This window comes from Rattus norvegicus, chromosome 8 (assembly GCF_021556685.1).
Source record: "Rattus norvegicus strain SHRSP/BbbUtx chromosome 8, alternate assembly SHRSP_T2T, whole genome shotgun sequence".
In the NCBI taxonomy this organism is placed as follows: Eukaryota; Metazoa; Chordata; class Mammalia; order Rodentia; family Muridae; genus Rattus; species Rattus norvegicus.
In genome coordinates this window covers 56,712,633-56,728,813 of record NC_141541.1, presented here as the reverse complement: position 1 = coordinate 56,728,813, position 16,181 = coordinate 56,712,633, and the positions used below count along the sequence as shown (strand labels likewise).

General features: G+C 48.5%; 1 protein-coding gene across 3 annotated transcripts in view; it reads left to right on the top strand.

Moving 5' to 3' along the window:
- Zbtb16 (zinc finger and BTB domain containing 16) overlaps window positions 1-16,181 on the top strand; it is a 187,770-nt gene that overhangs the window by 159,865 nt on the left and 11,724 nt on the right. For all 3 annotated transcript variants that reach the window (XM_087562577.1, XM_087562578.1, NM_001013181.1), the window contains 1 exon segment: window positions 14,332-14,502. In XM_087562577.1, the coding sequence (XP_087418703.1) occupies window positions 14,332-14,502 (171 nt within the window).

Here is a 16,181-nt window from a genome sequence, read left to right as displayed (position 1 = left end):
AGAAAGCATGGGCCTACTGTGCCTTGGGGACCTGGCTAAGACACGAGACCACTGGTTTCAGAGGGGCCCATCCACCCTGCTCCTGTGTGTCCTCCATGCACTTAGCTATCATCCTGACGCTAGGATGTGGAACACTTTGCTGTGTTCTCATCTATCATAGGCGTCTTGCTTGGCTCAGATGGGGTTCAGGGGTGCTTATCCCCAGCCACTCAAGAGCTACTCATCACTTGCATAGCCAGTCTTAGGAATGACTCACTAGGTCCCTGGAAGTGGTCCCCCAAGTCCTTCCCTCCTTCTCTTGCTTAAAAACTCCCATCACACAGGGTCCTTGGGGGTGCCTAAGACATAGGTTGGCGCCTAGCTGTATCTAGTCAATGTCAGGCCCTATCTCTGACTTGCCTGTAACTGTCAACCCGTGACAGTGGTTTCCATTGAAGCCTACGGAGTTGCTTGAAGTCACCTGGCACTGTCCTCCATGGGTCTGGAACACTGGCTATCAGAGATGGACAAATTCTTCAAGGGTTTTTCCTTTTCCCTCCTCTGTCCCCAGGAAGAGCCTGAGGCTTCTAGCCAGGAGCTCACAGTGGGTTCCTGAGCCAGGCGGGCCTTCTTGATGAGGCTGCCACAGCCTTCTGTTCTGTAGTCTCCTCAGTGGGGAATCTACTATGAATGGGAAGATCACCTGAGGGATGAGGCTAGGTGAATAGCCTGGCTTGGCCTAGCCTGGCCTGTCTCACGCCATCCTGACCCTCCATCACATACTTCTGGAGCCTCTGTTCCCAGAAGCCCCCCAAAGCAGATGAATTGGACGCCAAGAGACCAATTCTTTGTAAGGGCCGCCTTACAGAGAGCAACAGGTCACCCACTATCCATAGAGGTTGCAGACCTGAAGATCAGCAAGGGAGCTGGACTTAGGAAGGAACTGACTTGCCCTAGATGAAGGCTTTAAGAGCTCCAAGGTTCAGAAAATCCACAGAGTTGACAGTAGGTCTCACCTTGAGGCTTTATACCAGTAGAACAAGCCCAATAGAGAAACAAAAGGGATGTTTTTTCCTCCAGGCCCTGGGAGAGATTGACATGACAACATCCACCAGCACCAGGCTCCATGGCACCCTTTCTCCAGACTGACTAGGTCATCTCTGACAGAATGTAGCCCCTTGGAGGCCCTTGTTTCACACCTACAGGACCGGGCCAGAGTCAGGCTAGGTGAGCTCTTGTGGGCTGCCTGTTTTTCCTCGCAGGGCTGTTGAAGTTGGTCCAATTTTTCAATCGTGGGCCAATTAGTTTCACAAATGGGGGCCCCTGTGGTGCCAGGGCACATTTGTTCCGGGCCTGCGCACTGGCCAGGCCCCATTGTCCTGCTTCCCACCCCCTTGTGGGCCCATTGTCCCTGATCTCCAGCAGGCCCTGCTTACTGTTGATTTATACGGGCAGGCGTCCTGCGGGCTCCAGGCTTCCCTACCACAGCTGGCTGAGGTGCTTAAAGGCCTCAGACTCCCTGACCTTTGCCCCGTCCTGCTGTCATTTTGAAAGTTACAGACCAGAGGGCTGCATACCTCTCCGGATTTACTCTCCATCCCGACCCCCCTTTCACACCCCTGTCCCATTTCCCTTCTAGCCCCAGCTTCTGACCGTTGAGGTTTTAAGTTCATTTTGGAATGTCTGCAAGGGTCCAGCAAGTAGCCTAGGAAGCCAAGAGGACAGAGGCTGCTGGAGCAGGTGACTACCCTTTGCAAGGCTGCCGGGGCTGTGGAAGTGCGTTCTCATCCCCAGGTTCAAGAATTCTAAGACTTATGTGCAGTTGGGAGAGTCAGGGTCAGGAAACCAGAATGTGTGATGTCATTTTCCCCTTGCACCCTAGGAAAGGAGACCTGGCATCTAGGAAATGGTCTGCTCCCGTTGTTGTCCATTTATTCTCTCTTGTAACCCCCCCCACACACACACACCCCTACCCTTACCTTTCCTTACCTCCCTTCTTTGCTTTTCCACCCTTCCCACATTTTCTCCCCATCTTGGGCCGGTTTGCTGGAGTGATTGACAAAATTAGTAAATCCATTCATGTTACTTTTATTGTGCAGGTCTCAATAAATCCCGAGTGTCCGGGGCGCACCTTAATGAGCTAGTGAGCTGACAAATTTGTTTACTGTAGCTGGAGGTGCCGGGTAATGAAATGCGCTTGTGTCTGGGCTCACTGCTAAACAAATACACGGTTTCCGGGAGGCAGCAGGCTCTGCTGGCTGCCACAGCCCGAGGAAGCAGCCGCATTCCCCAAGAGGCTGAGACTGGGGTGTGTGCTTGTGTTTTGAAAAATGCAGCCACTCGGTTTTAAAGCAAATTTCAATCAGCTGCCTGCTCCCCGTTTATGTTATCCATTGAGGAATTTCTATTCCTCTGACAATACCAAACCCTAACAGTCTTCCTTCCCATCACAGAAGTAACAGAGGTTTAGAGACATGTGTGGATACCTCCTAAGGTTCTAAAATGATAAAAAGAAAAGGAGAAAGGGAATCAGGACTGGAGGAGCCTGGGGATTCACAAGGTTTAAACGGACAGGAAGGCTAAAGGCTAAGGTTTGGGAAAAGGCGAGCAGCAGTAAGTGGCTCTGTCTGAGACAGACTCGTGTGCAGGAGCCTGACACTAACTCATCAGTGGCAAGGCTTTCGAGGTGTTCTCGCAGCCTGTTGGGTGAACCCGATAGACAGAAAGTGGTTAAGTGGGACTGGCCCCTGCCTTGCTGGCAATTGAAGTTACAGAAGGGTCAGTCAAGCGGGCTGAGATGTGCCTCAGCTGGGTGGATTGGATTCTTGTGGCAAGCATCCTGCCACTCCACAACCAGAGAGAAATCAGAGATGTAAATGGGCAGGCAGCCTGTGGGCCTTCCTTCAGTGGGTTTCCGAGCCTTCAGTGATGGTTCTGCAGAAATCAAAGGGGAGTTCTGCAGATGCGAAGGCCTGGGCATTTGTCTCTGTTCCGCTGCCCACTGCGTCCACACCCCCAGGTTTTTTCAGCCTCTTAAGATGCAGACAGAGCCTTCTGCCTTTTCTGTGAGTCAGCTGTGCTGCCTGTGTCTGTCTCTGGCACAGTGGGGGATGCTTCTCTATAGCCTCCTCAACAACAACCTAGAGGCACATACGTGGTAGAGAAAGCCGAGGGGAGGAAGAGTAGAGGGATCTTGGGAAAGCTAATCCCCAGGGGTCAGCAGCAGTGGAGAGACCTGTTTGCAGGATTAGAGGGAGGGAATGGAGATAGAGGTGTGTTTCCAGTTTAAATTGAGGTGTTTTACTTAGCCCCAATTTGATATTTGTTCCTATTGGGGAAACAGCTGCTCAGGGTAGTAGGAGAGATGATGAGTGAGATCACACACACACACACACACACACACACACACACACACACACACACACACACACACACACACACACACACACACACACACACTCACTCTCAGAGCAGTCCCGGGCCTGCTTACCAAAAGAAGCGGAAGTATATTTAGCTGCCTCTGCTTTGATTAAGGAACTGCCTATCGAGGGAGATAATAAGAACCTTGCTCCAAGAAATCGTACCACCTGAGCGCCCCTGCCAGCTGCGTGCCCGCTCCCATCATGTGCCTTCCTTTCCATTCAAGTGCTAATTGGCATGGAAATGGCACAGGTGTAAACACGAGGCTTTTGTGTCTCACACTTTCAGACCCCATCATCACCTGGACAAGATAAAGGCCCCGAGATCCATGCCATCCCTCCTGCCTCCTGTTCCACCCTGGCCTGGCTTCCTCCCAATTTTTGCTAAAATTAAACTTGCTTTTAAACCAGGAACCGGTAGGTTGTACCTGCGTTCCACCCCAGACTGGCTATGCTGCTTTGGTGTGACTCACTCTGTGCGGTGATAGTGACTTGGCACGGCTCCATGCTCCTGCTGCACCATCCTCCGTTCTTCTTAGAGCCAAGGGCTTGCAACTGTACTGCAGAAAAGAACTTCGGGATAAGTTCATTGAAGTGCAGTTGGGGTTTCTTAGGAAAAGGTTTTAGTATAGACTCAAGTATAAGGGTTCATGGAAGAGAAAGGCTTAGAGAAAGCCCCCCCCTCCACGTCGGGGTGTGAGCATCTCAAGAGGGAACTGAACTTGGATGTTTTAAGGGTCTTACGGGATTATGGTATCTTTTGAGGTTGTGCCTCGAAGGGTTCGTGTGGTAGTACCCCACAAATGAGAGTGTAAGGTAAATTCTTAGGTGCACTGGGCAGGATTCCAATCCAGTCAGGTGAAACCATGGGTCACAGAGACTTCACAGGGGAGCTTGGACATGTCTTTCCCTGAAAACGGAGTTTCTAGTCTACTTGAGAGACTCCTAGAGAGTTGCTGGTTCGCAGTTGGGAAAGGAGAAAGGCCATGGCGGACCATACACACATAAGCATGGTTCTTACTGGAGACATGTCTATAAAAGGAGCACGTAGGACAACATTTACAGCAAATTGTGCAGCAGGTCTTCTTTCTCTAAAAACATGTTCCTGTAGGTTTGCGTGTGTGTCAGTTTGTCACATGTGTGCCGAGTGCCTGCGGAGGCTAGAGAAGGATGGTGGAACTGGAGTTACAGATGATTGTAAACCAACACGGGTGCAGGGAACCAAATCTGGGTCCTCTGCAAGGTGAACGAGTGCTCTTGACCACTGAGCCATCTTTCCAGTCCCCTGTGCTGGAACTGTTGACTCTGGGCAGGAGACTGACTGGATTCTTGAGTTGAGATCTGTGAGTAGAGACTCTGGTTTTCTTCCCAGGCACACCCTCCCCGCTTCCACCTTTCCCTTTCTTTCCTGCTTCAGGAGGATTTACGCACGCACGTCATAGGCATTTGTCTGGAGCCTACCTATGTTTCCTCAACCCACATTCCAAATTCATCCCTTTTCTTAGTTCAGATCTCCTTTGTGCAGTTCTCGGGGAGTCTAGACCAAGGAAGTGAATGTTAAAAGCAGCAGGCTGGTCAGGAGTTCTGTGGCTTCATTGCAGAGGCTCAAGTCAGAGACTGCGTTGGTCAGCTTTCTGTTGCTGTAACAAACAACAGAGACAGTGAACCTGTGGATAGGAAAAGATGGGTTTGCTTCACAGGCTATGGTCCCTTGCTGCCCTCAGGCCTGTGATGATGCAGCATTCCTGACAAGGAGCTTGAGAAGGGCCAAATCCTCTCACCTCTCACCTCTCCCCTTTTACCTCTCACCTCTCAGCCCCTGGTCAGGCAGTGAGAGAGACAGGGGTAGAAGCTCCACCACTCAGGGGCACGCTACAGATCTCCTTTCTAGGGTCCACCTTATTTATGTTTCCACCACTTCCTGACAACAAGAGGTGGAACAGTAAGCCCATGTGACAGGAGGACATTTCTGACCCAGTCTACAGCTACAGCAAGGACAGTAGTTGCCTGCCCCGGGATCACAAGACCAAGAACAGCTATACTGGGCCAGACGTGGGTTTTACCATGCGGTATGGAGTGACTAGTTCAGTGGTCTGAGTTAGTGCATAGCTCAGACAATGGTGTAGTCTACCGGACATGGTAGGAGTGTCACTATTGCTTTTATGAAACATCATGACCAAAAGCTTCTTGGGAGGACAGTTTATTTCACTCACACTTCCATCTAATAGTTCATTATCAAAAACAGTAAGGGCAGGAGCTCAAGCAGACAGAAGCAGAGGCCCCAGAGGACTGTTGCTTACTGGCTTGGTGCCATGGCTCAGTCAGCCTGTTTTCTTTAGAACCCATCCTCGTCAATCACTAGTTAAGGAAATGCTCTATAGTCTTGCATATAAGGTCCTTTCGTATGGAGGCGTTTTCTCAGTCATCGTTCTCTCTTCTCTTGTGTCAAGTTGACATAAAACTCTAGCACAGGGAGCCAGTGAGTTTGGCACATGCATGCCACCTGGCATTGATGATTGCCATGGAAATAGGATAGGATTGTGTGGGAGGCTCTTGGTAGTGTGGCCTTGCTTTATAGACGTAGTTCTGAGCTCTTACCAAACTAAGCTGTCTCTCTCTGTACCATGACCGACTGACTACCACCCGCCCTGCGTACACACACTTCTGTTAACATCCGAGAGTCCCTGTGTATAGTCATCACAGCATACAGTTATGGAGGGCCTGCTCGCATGAGCCCCTGTGCGGTGTGCTCGAGGAGGTAAGATGGCCCTTCTGGTTCCTGCTTTGCCAGCTAAGTCTCGTAGGCAGAACTGAAAGTCAAAAGTAAATGCAATAAAGGGTTTTATGTGTTCTAACAGTGAGTGCTCAGAAGAAGATGGTGTCCTTGGCACTAAGTCCTAAGTAGTACACATCATCCGAGTGCCATTGCTAGGGTCAGCTTCCTGGAAGACGCAGCCCAGAGTCTATAAAACAGCATACGCTTGGTCTTTGTGCAGGGCTTCCAAGTCACCGTCCAGGTTCTTCACTGCTCAAGGCGTCCAGCTGAGGGAGAGGTGGAGAGTAAAAGGAAGCCCTCTCCCTAGCCAACAATAAGGATCTGTTGTCTACTTAGAGGAGGGAAACGAGCTTTTCTAGTTTAGAGAAAGGCATTAGTTCTACAGCCAACTGCTTTGTGAAGATTTTTCAAGTGGAGAATCTCATTTGTTGTTCTTAGCAACCACAGAAATATGGAAAAGGATGGACACACTCCAATCTAGGGAAGCTAAATGGCTTACGTGAGATCCTGAGGCATTTGAAATGGCAGAACCAGAATCTTCCCCTCTTCACCTCACCGGCCATGATTGCTGAAGACCATCTTCGTGCACAGTCCACCTCCTTCCTGATGGGAGGGACTAGCTCTGATTCCCGTGGCTGCCTCCTCTGTAGAGGATAGGACTCAGGCGTTGCAGGGAGCAGAGCATACTAGCCCAGTGGGTCCCTTGCCCCTCCACACATCTCACCGCAGCTAATGAATTGCTAATACAATTTTCTAGATAATTTTATTTCCATAGCCCCAGATTTTAATGTGTTTCCAAAAGCTAGCATTTATTTGCTTAATCTCCCAGTGTAATAGAATCGGCCCTGACTCATCATACATGCAAACAATCAGCTAGGCAGAAACGACAGCAAATTGTTTAATAACTCACATCTAGTCTTTAGATTTTTAACTTGCACGCACCAGTAGTTTTTCTTGTGTCTCATTTCCTCCTCAACCCTTTCCTGATTTTCTTTTTCATTTTATTTTTCCCTAAGTCCTTTTCCTTCACAGTGACTGTTGGTTTTCAAGCTAAAGAGTGGAGAAAGTAGAACCAGAACTTTTAAACACCCTTCTCACCCCCGACCCCACCACTCTGAGCCCTGGTTGGTGGATAAGGAGCCAAGGAGGGACCTTGTGCTTGTGTTAGTTTCCAGGAAAGAGAGAGAGAGACTTCCGAGGTCCTAATACTTCTTTTTAACTGATAATTGTAGAACCAGGCACCAAGGTACAGAGCTGGCTGTTTGGGGATTTTCACTTTTCCCTAGAGCCCAGCCTCTGTCAAGCTGCTTTTCCTCCTGGCCTCACCTCGTCTCCACCTTCCTCTTGCAGTATCAAAAAAGCCATTCATTCTCTCCCTGCTTCTACCCCCTTGGGACCATCCACACCTTGGATGGATGGATACAGAGACGCTGCCCACTAGGCTGTTGGACACTCGGCACCTACCTGTCTTCGGTCAGTTTGAGTTGCTAGAACACGTGATTCATATCTAGAAATTAATGTCTCACAGTCCTGAAGGGTGGGCAGTCTGAGATGGGGGTTCCAATATGGCTGGCTTCCTGGGATGCCCTTCTTCCTAGCTGTACACTGCAGACTTCCGACTGTGTCCTGTGTTCCGACCATGAAAAGGGATCTTTTAAGTTTGTTGAGGAGGGCTCCACCTTTGTAATAAAGACGTTATAAAGCCCCCACCTGCTGATACCATCCCCTTGGGGGTGACGATTTTAGCATGCTCATTTTTGCAGTGGGGGAGGGGACAGCTGGACCTTTATAGTAATCCAGCCCTGTGGCCCTGGTTTGCATGTAGGATGCTGTTCATGCTGTCTGTCCTGTGATCTGACCTCCCCACTTTGCCTGGCTTGTCTCCATCCTCTGTGCTGCCAGCGCTGAAATCCATTTGCTGTGACCCCTTAGCCATTTTTTCTCTACCCTTGACTTCTCACATACACCGAGTTTCTCAGAGCTCAACTCAAAATCTCCATGGAGGCTCTGTTGGAGTCACCCTTGTCTTACCTATACTCCGGATGGTATTTCTTGACCAGTGCCCCACCACCCAGGCTTGGCATCCAAATTCTCTGCTCCATCGCAGCCTTTTCCTGGTCCCTTGGTAAATGGAGTGAGACAGGTAAATGGACACAAAGCGAGTTCAGGCCATTCTATGAGATGGAGGTGGCCCATGAGAGCAGCTTCTAAGCACCTTGGGAATAGCAAGGGGGCCGAATGCCACTCAGAGTTCTCTGCTGGGTGGCACGTTTCAGAGTGTCCTCCCAAAGTGACATTCACTCATGCTCCTAGTCCATACTGGGGGTCTCAGACTAAGCATAAGAAGTCTTGGCTGGTAAAGGCGTGCCTCTTCAGGAAACATGCTCCCCCGGCCTGATTTAAGGCAGCTCTTCGAACACCTGGCCTAGTTCTGTGGGGCAGAGGTCAGGGTAAAGCGAGCGCGGGTGCTGAAAACCCTCAGCTTGAAGGAGCTCCTTCCTGTGGGGCTTGGGTTTGGAATGCTTCGGATACCTGTGCCCGGTGACTACCTCTGACTATGCTTCCTGGGCCGTTTCTGGAATGATCCCAGCATGCACTGATGCTTGATCCTTACTGCCTGGGGGAAGCACAGAAAAACAGATGTGCTCAAAATGGGGTTCAGAAGCTAGGGAGGTGGCCCAGCACCCACATAACAGCCACTCATGGCTTCGTGTGCCTATAATCACCCCTATAGGTATCGGAAACAGGCCAATCCCACAGCTTCCTGGCCAGCTGGTCTACCCAAAACTGCAAGGTTCAGTGAAAGATCCTGTCTTAATAAAATAGATGGAGAGCCGGAGAGACCTCACCGCCTGATCAGGTGGGCACTCCTGAGGCTGCAGAGCGGAGGAGACCACCAACACTGCCCACCCCTGCCCACATCCCTGGCCCAAGAGGCAACTGTATAAGGCCTCTGGGTTCCCGTAGGGGAGGGCCCAGGGGCGGCAGGACCCCTGCGCCTGAGACACCGCCGGAACCTGAAGGAAACAGACCGGATAAACAGTTCTCTGCACCCAAATCCCGTGGGAGGGAGAGCGAAACCTTCAGAGAGGCGGACACGCCTGGGAAACCAGAAGAGACTGCACTCTGTGCACATCCAGACGCCAGAGGAAAACACCAAACGCCATCTGGAACCCTGGTGCACGGAAGCTCCCGGAAAGAGCGGTGCAGATCTTCCCGGTTGCTGCCGCCGCGGAGAGGACTTAGGCAGTACCCCACGTGCAAACTTGAGCCTTGGAACCACAGGTAGGACCAACTTTTCCCCTGCAAGAAACCTGCCTGGTGATCTCAAGACACAGGCCCACAGGAACAGCTGAAGACCTGTAGAGAGGAAAAACTACACGCCCGAAAGCAGAACACTCTGTCCCCATAACTGGCTGAAAGAAAACAGGAAAACAGGTCTACAGCACTCCTGACACACAGGCTTATAGGACAGTCTAGCCACGGTCAGAAATAGTAGAACAAAGTAACACTAGAGATAATCTGATGGCGAGAGGCAAGCGCAGGAACCCGAGCAACAGAAACCAAGACTACATGGCATCATCGGAGCCCAATTCTCCCACCAAACCAAACACGGAGTATCCAAACACACCAGAAAAGCAAGATCTAGTTTCAAAATCATATTTGATCATGATACTGGAGGACTTCAAGAAAGACATAAAGAACTCCCTTAGAGAACAAGTAGAAGCCTACAGAGAGGAGTCGCAAAAATCCCTGAAAGAATTCCAGGAAAACACAATCAAACAGTTGAAGGAATTAAAAATGGAAATAGAAGCAATCAAGAAAGAACACATGGAAACAACCCTGGACATAGAAAATCAAAAGAAAAGACAAGGAGCTGTAGATACAAGCTTCACCAACAGAATACAAGAGATGGAAGAGAGAATCTCGGGAGCAGAAGATTCCATAGAAATCATTGACTCAACTGTCAAAGATAATGTAAAGCGGAAAAAGCTACTGGTCCAAAACATACAGGAAATCCAGGACTCAATGAGAAGATCAAACCTAAGGATAATAGGTATAGAAGAGAGTGAAGACTCCCAGCTCAAAGGACCAGTAAATATCTTCAACAAAATCATAGAAGAAAACTTCCCTAACCTAAAAAAAGAGATACCCATAGGCATACAAGAAGCCTACAGAACTCCAAATAGATTGGACCAGAAAAGAAACACCTCCCGTCACATAATTGTCAAAACACCAAACGCACAAAATAAAGAAAGAATATTAAAAGCAGTAAGGGAAAAAGGTCAAGTAACATATAAAGGCAGACCTATCAGAATCACACCAGACTTTTCGCCAGAAACTATGAAGGCCAGAAGATCCTGGACAGATGTCATACAGACCCTAAGAGAACACAAATGCCAGCCCAGGTTACTGTATCCTGCAAAACTCTCAATTAACATAGATGGAGAAACCAAGATATTCCATGACAAAACCAAATTTACACAATATCTTTCTACAAATCCAGCACTACAAAGGATAATAAAGGGTAAAGCCCAACATAAGGAGGCAAGCTATACCCTAGAAGAAGCAAGAAACTAATCGTCTTGGCAACAAAACAAAGAGAATGAAAGCACACAAACATAACCTCACATCCAAATATGAATATAACAGGAAGCAATAATCACTATTCCTTAATATCTCTCAACATCAATGGCCTCAACTCCCCAATAAAAAGACATAGATTAACAAACTGGATACGCAATGAGGACCCTGCATTCTGCTGCCTACAGGAAACACACCTCAGAGACAAAGACAGACACTACCTCAGAGTGAAAGGCTGGAAAACAACTTTCCAAGCAAATGGTCAGAAGAAGCAAGCTGGAGTAGCCATTCTAATATCAAATAAAATCAATTTTCAATTAAAAGTCATCAAAAAAGATAAGGAAGGACACTTCATATTCATCAAAGGAAAAATCCACCAAGATGAACTCTCAATCCTCATCTTCGATTGGTTTATATACAAGTGTGCAATTTCTAGGCTTGAAAGTAAAATGATGCTATTTGGTGCTGGATAGAGGAGCCTTATTTTTTATTATGGCAGCTTGCTATTTTTGTAACATGGTAATTTGGTTGAACACAATAAAGTACAGTAGTAACTGATCTCCCCCTCTTCCTGGATGAGTGAGGAGATGATTAAATGTTGACGTCAGCATCCATGAGCATATTCAGATGAGCTTCTGCTTCTGTTGAAAAGGATGCTGTGTTTGATTGTGGTCCGAAGCTTTGAAGCACTACTTGGCATCTCCTTCCTTGGAGGTCTCACTGTTTAAACATAACAGATTTGATAGCTTGTTGGTAAGGTGAGGTCCAGCTTGTCTCCACTAGGTCATCTTCATGGGAATCCGGTGGTTATACGGTTTTGTTCTAGGGATATTTCATTTTTTAATAACGGTTTTAGCTGACATTCATGGAGAGAATGAATCCTTAGAAGTGTGCCACTAGTGAAAGGAAATCCTGTCTAGAGTATGTTTCTTTACAAAGCTGTGTCACACCATCCTTTGGGCCCTCTGCTGGAAAAGTAGAATCAAGTCTCAAATAATGCCTTTTAAATTGTATCCTCTAGTATTATAGATGTAGGACAGTACTGTATCATACCTCTGTGGATGTAAAATAGCTCGTACCTGCTTTATGATACGTAGTAGTGACCGTGCTTTATCAGAGCTGTTTTTAATGATGTTGCTCAGAATGTTTTCTTTCCAGATGATGATTGAGAAGCTAATTTAAAAAAAAATGGTGCCAGGTACCACAAGAGTAACAGAACTGTGCTGTTTTCTCGGGTTTTGTTTTTTTACTTTTTTTTTTTTTAATGGAGTGTGCTGGATGTCTCTACAGTTTTGTTCAGATGACTGCAGAACCTGGAAAAGCTGTTGCTGCTGTTGATGCATAACACACTGCTATTATTGGTCTTTTTATATAAATATAAATATATATATACAGATAAAAAAAATAGATGGAGAGCCATCCTGATGTTAACCTCTGGCCTCCAAACACCCCGTCACACCCGTATACCATACAAAGGTACACGGCTACACAGACTAAAACCTAAAGATAAATAGATAAATGGGATTCAATTGGTGTTTTCTAGAATCAAACGGACCAAGGCATTTTCTAGATTCCCTGCTCTGCCTCTTTCTCACTGTGTGACCTTAGGCAAGTTATTTAATCTCTATTTTCCTCTTTGGAAGAAGGTGGGAAGGATGCCTGTCTGGTAGGGATGCATGTTTTAAATGTGGTGACAGCACAGATAAAGACCTAGCTGAAATGGTGGTCTTTAGTCCCTGTCCCCCTGCCCACACACACACACCTTTGAGGAGGTGGACGGTTCTTCTGCCATGCAGCCCTCCTGGCTGTTGGTAGACAAGCATGGCTGCAGGTAGTTTCGGTGTCTGCAAAGACAGGAGCCAGTGGTTAAATGTGAGAAGAGAGAAGAGAGAGGATGGTGTTGGTCTAGACTGAGCCGTGTGTGGTCCTGAGGAAGCAAGACCCAGCCCTCCCACTTGCTGTTGCCATTGCTAGTCAGGGAGGCAGCAAAGCTCTTCCTGTCCCTTTCCTTCCTCCCTTACCTGTCCCCGGGAGCTTCTCATGCCACCCTGAGCAGCCCAAGACTTTCAGCAGCCCAAATGCTCTCGTGCCCTTTCCTCTTTGGACTAGACTGGCAGATCTGACCTGACTACCTTTTTTGTTAGTGTCCCTCACCTAGGAGACAGCACTGTGGGACTGAGCACAGACCATGCCATCCAAATATGGGCAGAGAGAAAAGCAGATGGGCTTGTGTTGGGAGCTAATGTTCTTAGAGACATGGACTCCAAAATGGCAGGCAAGGAGCTATGAACTGAGACTCAGCTGGAAGACTGTGTCAGGAAGGTTTTGAGGAGTGGAAAATAGCAGCCTGCCTTCGTGGGCTTCAGTAGGGCACCTAGGCTACTGGGCCAGCCAAGCAAGTGACTAGGTAGAACTGAATGAATATTTCATATGACTCACTAGTTTGAAATCCTTCAACAGCTTCCCATTGGTCTTAGGATGAACCCCAGGGCTTGCAGTATGGCTGGGCAGGACCCACATGATCTGGCTCCCAGCTCTTCCTTTCACATCCTCCCTGCTTCTAAAGTTAGGACTGGACATCGTACTCAACCTGGTGTGGCTCTCCCTGAGTGTTCAAAGACTTGGTGCACTGTGTGCTGGGTGGTGTTGAGATCAGAGCAGGGACTAGTACACTCTTCCATTGTTTCATCTCCAGAACCCCAGAGAGTCTTCCTTGTAGGAAGTATCAACAGTACTATTTATGAAGTGGCTCTCAAGATGCCTGATTTCCTAAATGGGAAAGTGGTTGTAAGAACGTGGTCACTGGTGGCAGCGGTGGTGGGCGGTGGGGTTGGTGGGGGAGACGGCAGTGGCAGCACGCCGTACTTGAACTGCAGCGCTCAGGATGCAGAAGCAGGCAGATCTTTGAGTAAAAGGCCAGCCCTGGTCTACAGATAGAGTTGCAGGACAGCCAGGACTACACAAAGAAATTCTGTCTCAGGGGTAGGGAGAGGGGAGGGGAGGACAGTGGTCTACAGGTAACCCTAGGGAATAAGTGAATAGATCCCTTTGCTGCTCCCAACTGGGAACCCTATGGAAATTGGTGTGGGTTAATCTCCCTGTGCTTCTTTCTCCTTATATGAGGTTTGTGGTTTTAGGTGAGTTATGTCATAACAATGGCCAACCCATCTGATCCAGGTTATTGTTGGTTCACCTAGAGTCTAACCTGTCTTTCCACTGCTGCCTCAGACTCTGTAAGTCCCCGTGGTCACACCTTTAGTCCGCCAGCTTCTCCTGCATTGCACTCAGACCCTTGCAGAGACACATCTGTGTTACCATCCACGTGGTTTTCTATGCTTCTCTCCAAGCCTTTAGGTCTCATGGAGGCAGGGCACCATTGGCACCTTTCCTCTAAGCTACGTTCAGGGTGCTCCGTCAACGTCACGTGGCCTGGGTTGCCCAAGGCAGTTTGACTTAGAGTGTGGGGTTTAGGGTTTCTAGGGGCGGCTCTGGGTCTTGCCCCAGCCTTCAGGGATGAAGATCTGGCCTTGGGTCTCTAAGTTGCTGAAGCTCTCCCATTGCTGTCTCCTCCAGGCACGGACATGGCTGTCTTCTGTCTGCTGTGTGGGAAGCGCTTTCAGGCACAGAGTGCACTCCAGCAACACATGGAGGTCCACGCAGGCGTGCGCAGCTATATCTGCAGCGAGTGCAACCGCACCTTCCCCAGCCACACGGCTCTCAAGCGCCACCTTCGCTCACATACAGGTAGGCTGGTCCAGGGGACGGGTGGGAGCATCTCTGGACCTTATATCTGGGCTTCACCTCCAAAAATACATGGTGTTTGTGTGCAGGGGGGAGGATGTTTCAGGTTGAAGCATTCTCAGCCATTCTCTGCTTGAAGTTAGACACAGAAGGGCTCCCATAGAACATTTAAATGTTGTCAGTTTTCCCAATCTACCACCCACCCCTCCACCTGTAGACATCTGTTCTCAATCTTTCCACACACAGCACAGAAAATATTCATTAAAAGAAAAGCGTACTCTTGAGGTTTACCCTCGGAATCTTTGGTTCTGTGGTTCGGGGTGGGCTCTAGCTCTCAACACCACTAGTGAGTATTCCCAGGGGATTCTGATAGTGGAGGTGGGGAGTTGCAAATTGCATTTTGAGAAAAACTGGCCTAACTATTACAATCCCACGATTTCCCCCAATCCATCCTAGAACAGCAGTGAGGGTCAGCTCAAGGCTCCAGAGGATACAGTGAGGAACACATCCCACCTCCATAGCAGACACAGGAGGTCTCACTGTGACCGTAATGTTCTCTAGGGAAGACAATGAGTATTTGAGCATGAGATAGCCCTGCCCAGCCAGTTCACACGATGGAGTGAAAGACAGAGTATGTGTGAGTCACGTAGGCGGGCTTAGTTGCCCAGTCCTGGCCTATCCTTGCCACCACCCTCTTGCTTTAGGAGATAGGATACCCAGTTCAGAGGGCCTTGAAGGAGCTGTTGGTCTTTTCCTATCTGAGGAATAAATGATTTAACTCCTTTCTTTGCTCTAAAACAAAATGAGATCATGTCTTACTGTCCCTGAGTGAAAGAATGCCAATTCCTGAATTGCATATCTGTCTTGTCTGTTTCTCTCTCTCTCTCTCTCTCTCTCTCTCTCTCTCTCTCTCTCTCTCTCTGTATGTGTATGTGTGTGTGTGTGTGTGTGTGTGTGTGTGTGTGTGTGTGTGTGTGTTCCTGATCTGGTTTTGCGGGAGAGCTGATCAAGTCTCTCTGTAAGGATATAGTAGAATACATCCACAACATAAATGCTCTGCACGCTTCAGGGAAGCCTGGAAGAACTTCTCATTCTCAAGAGCCTTTTCATAGCTGAGGAAAGGAGTATGTGGCTCCCTTTAAATGGATGACCGGCTCTGATGAATGAAGAAGGAGTTTTACTTTCAGGAGCTGAGCTGTACTGTCCAGCCAGTCATCACCATTCTCACCAAGGAGCCTGCCTTAGCTCTGGGTTCTGGATACCATGCTAGTCAGAGGAGCACAGCGCCGTATCATTATCAAATGGGAAAGGCTCACCAGATGGTTAGATCTGCCTAGGGCTGCTCCATAGAAAGGAGGAAGTCTTAGCAGGTAAGGTCCAGCAAGAGGGACCAAAGAGAAAGGGGTATATTCAACAACTCTCCCTATGGTGTCTGCACAAGGACCTCCCTGTAAGACACACACACACACACACACACACACACACACACACACACAGTCACAGTCACAGTCACAGTCACACATCATCATCATCATCATCATCATCATCATCATCATCATCATCCCATCAATGATTCTCTCGATGGATCAGTCTTAGCCCAGCCTCCGTTAGCTACCTCCAGTTATGCCACTGGATCAAGTCACTTGACGTCACATGATATGAATGGCTCAAGTCCTATGAAG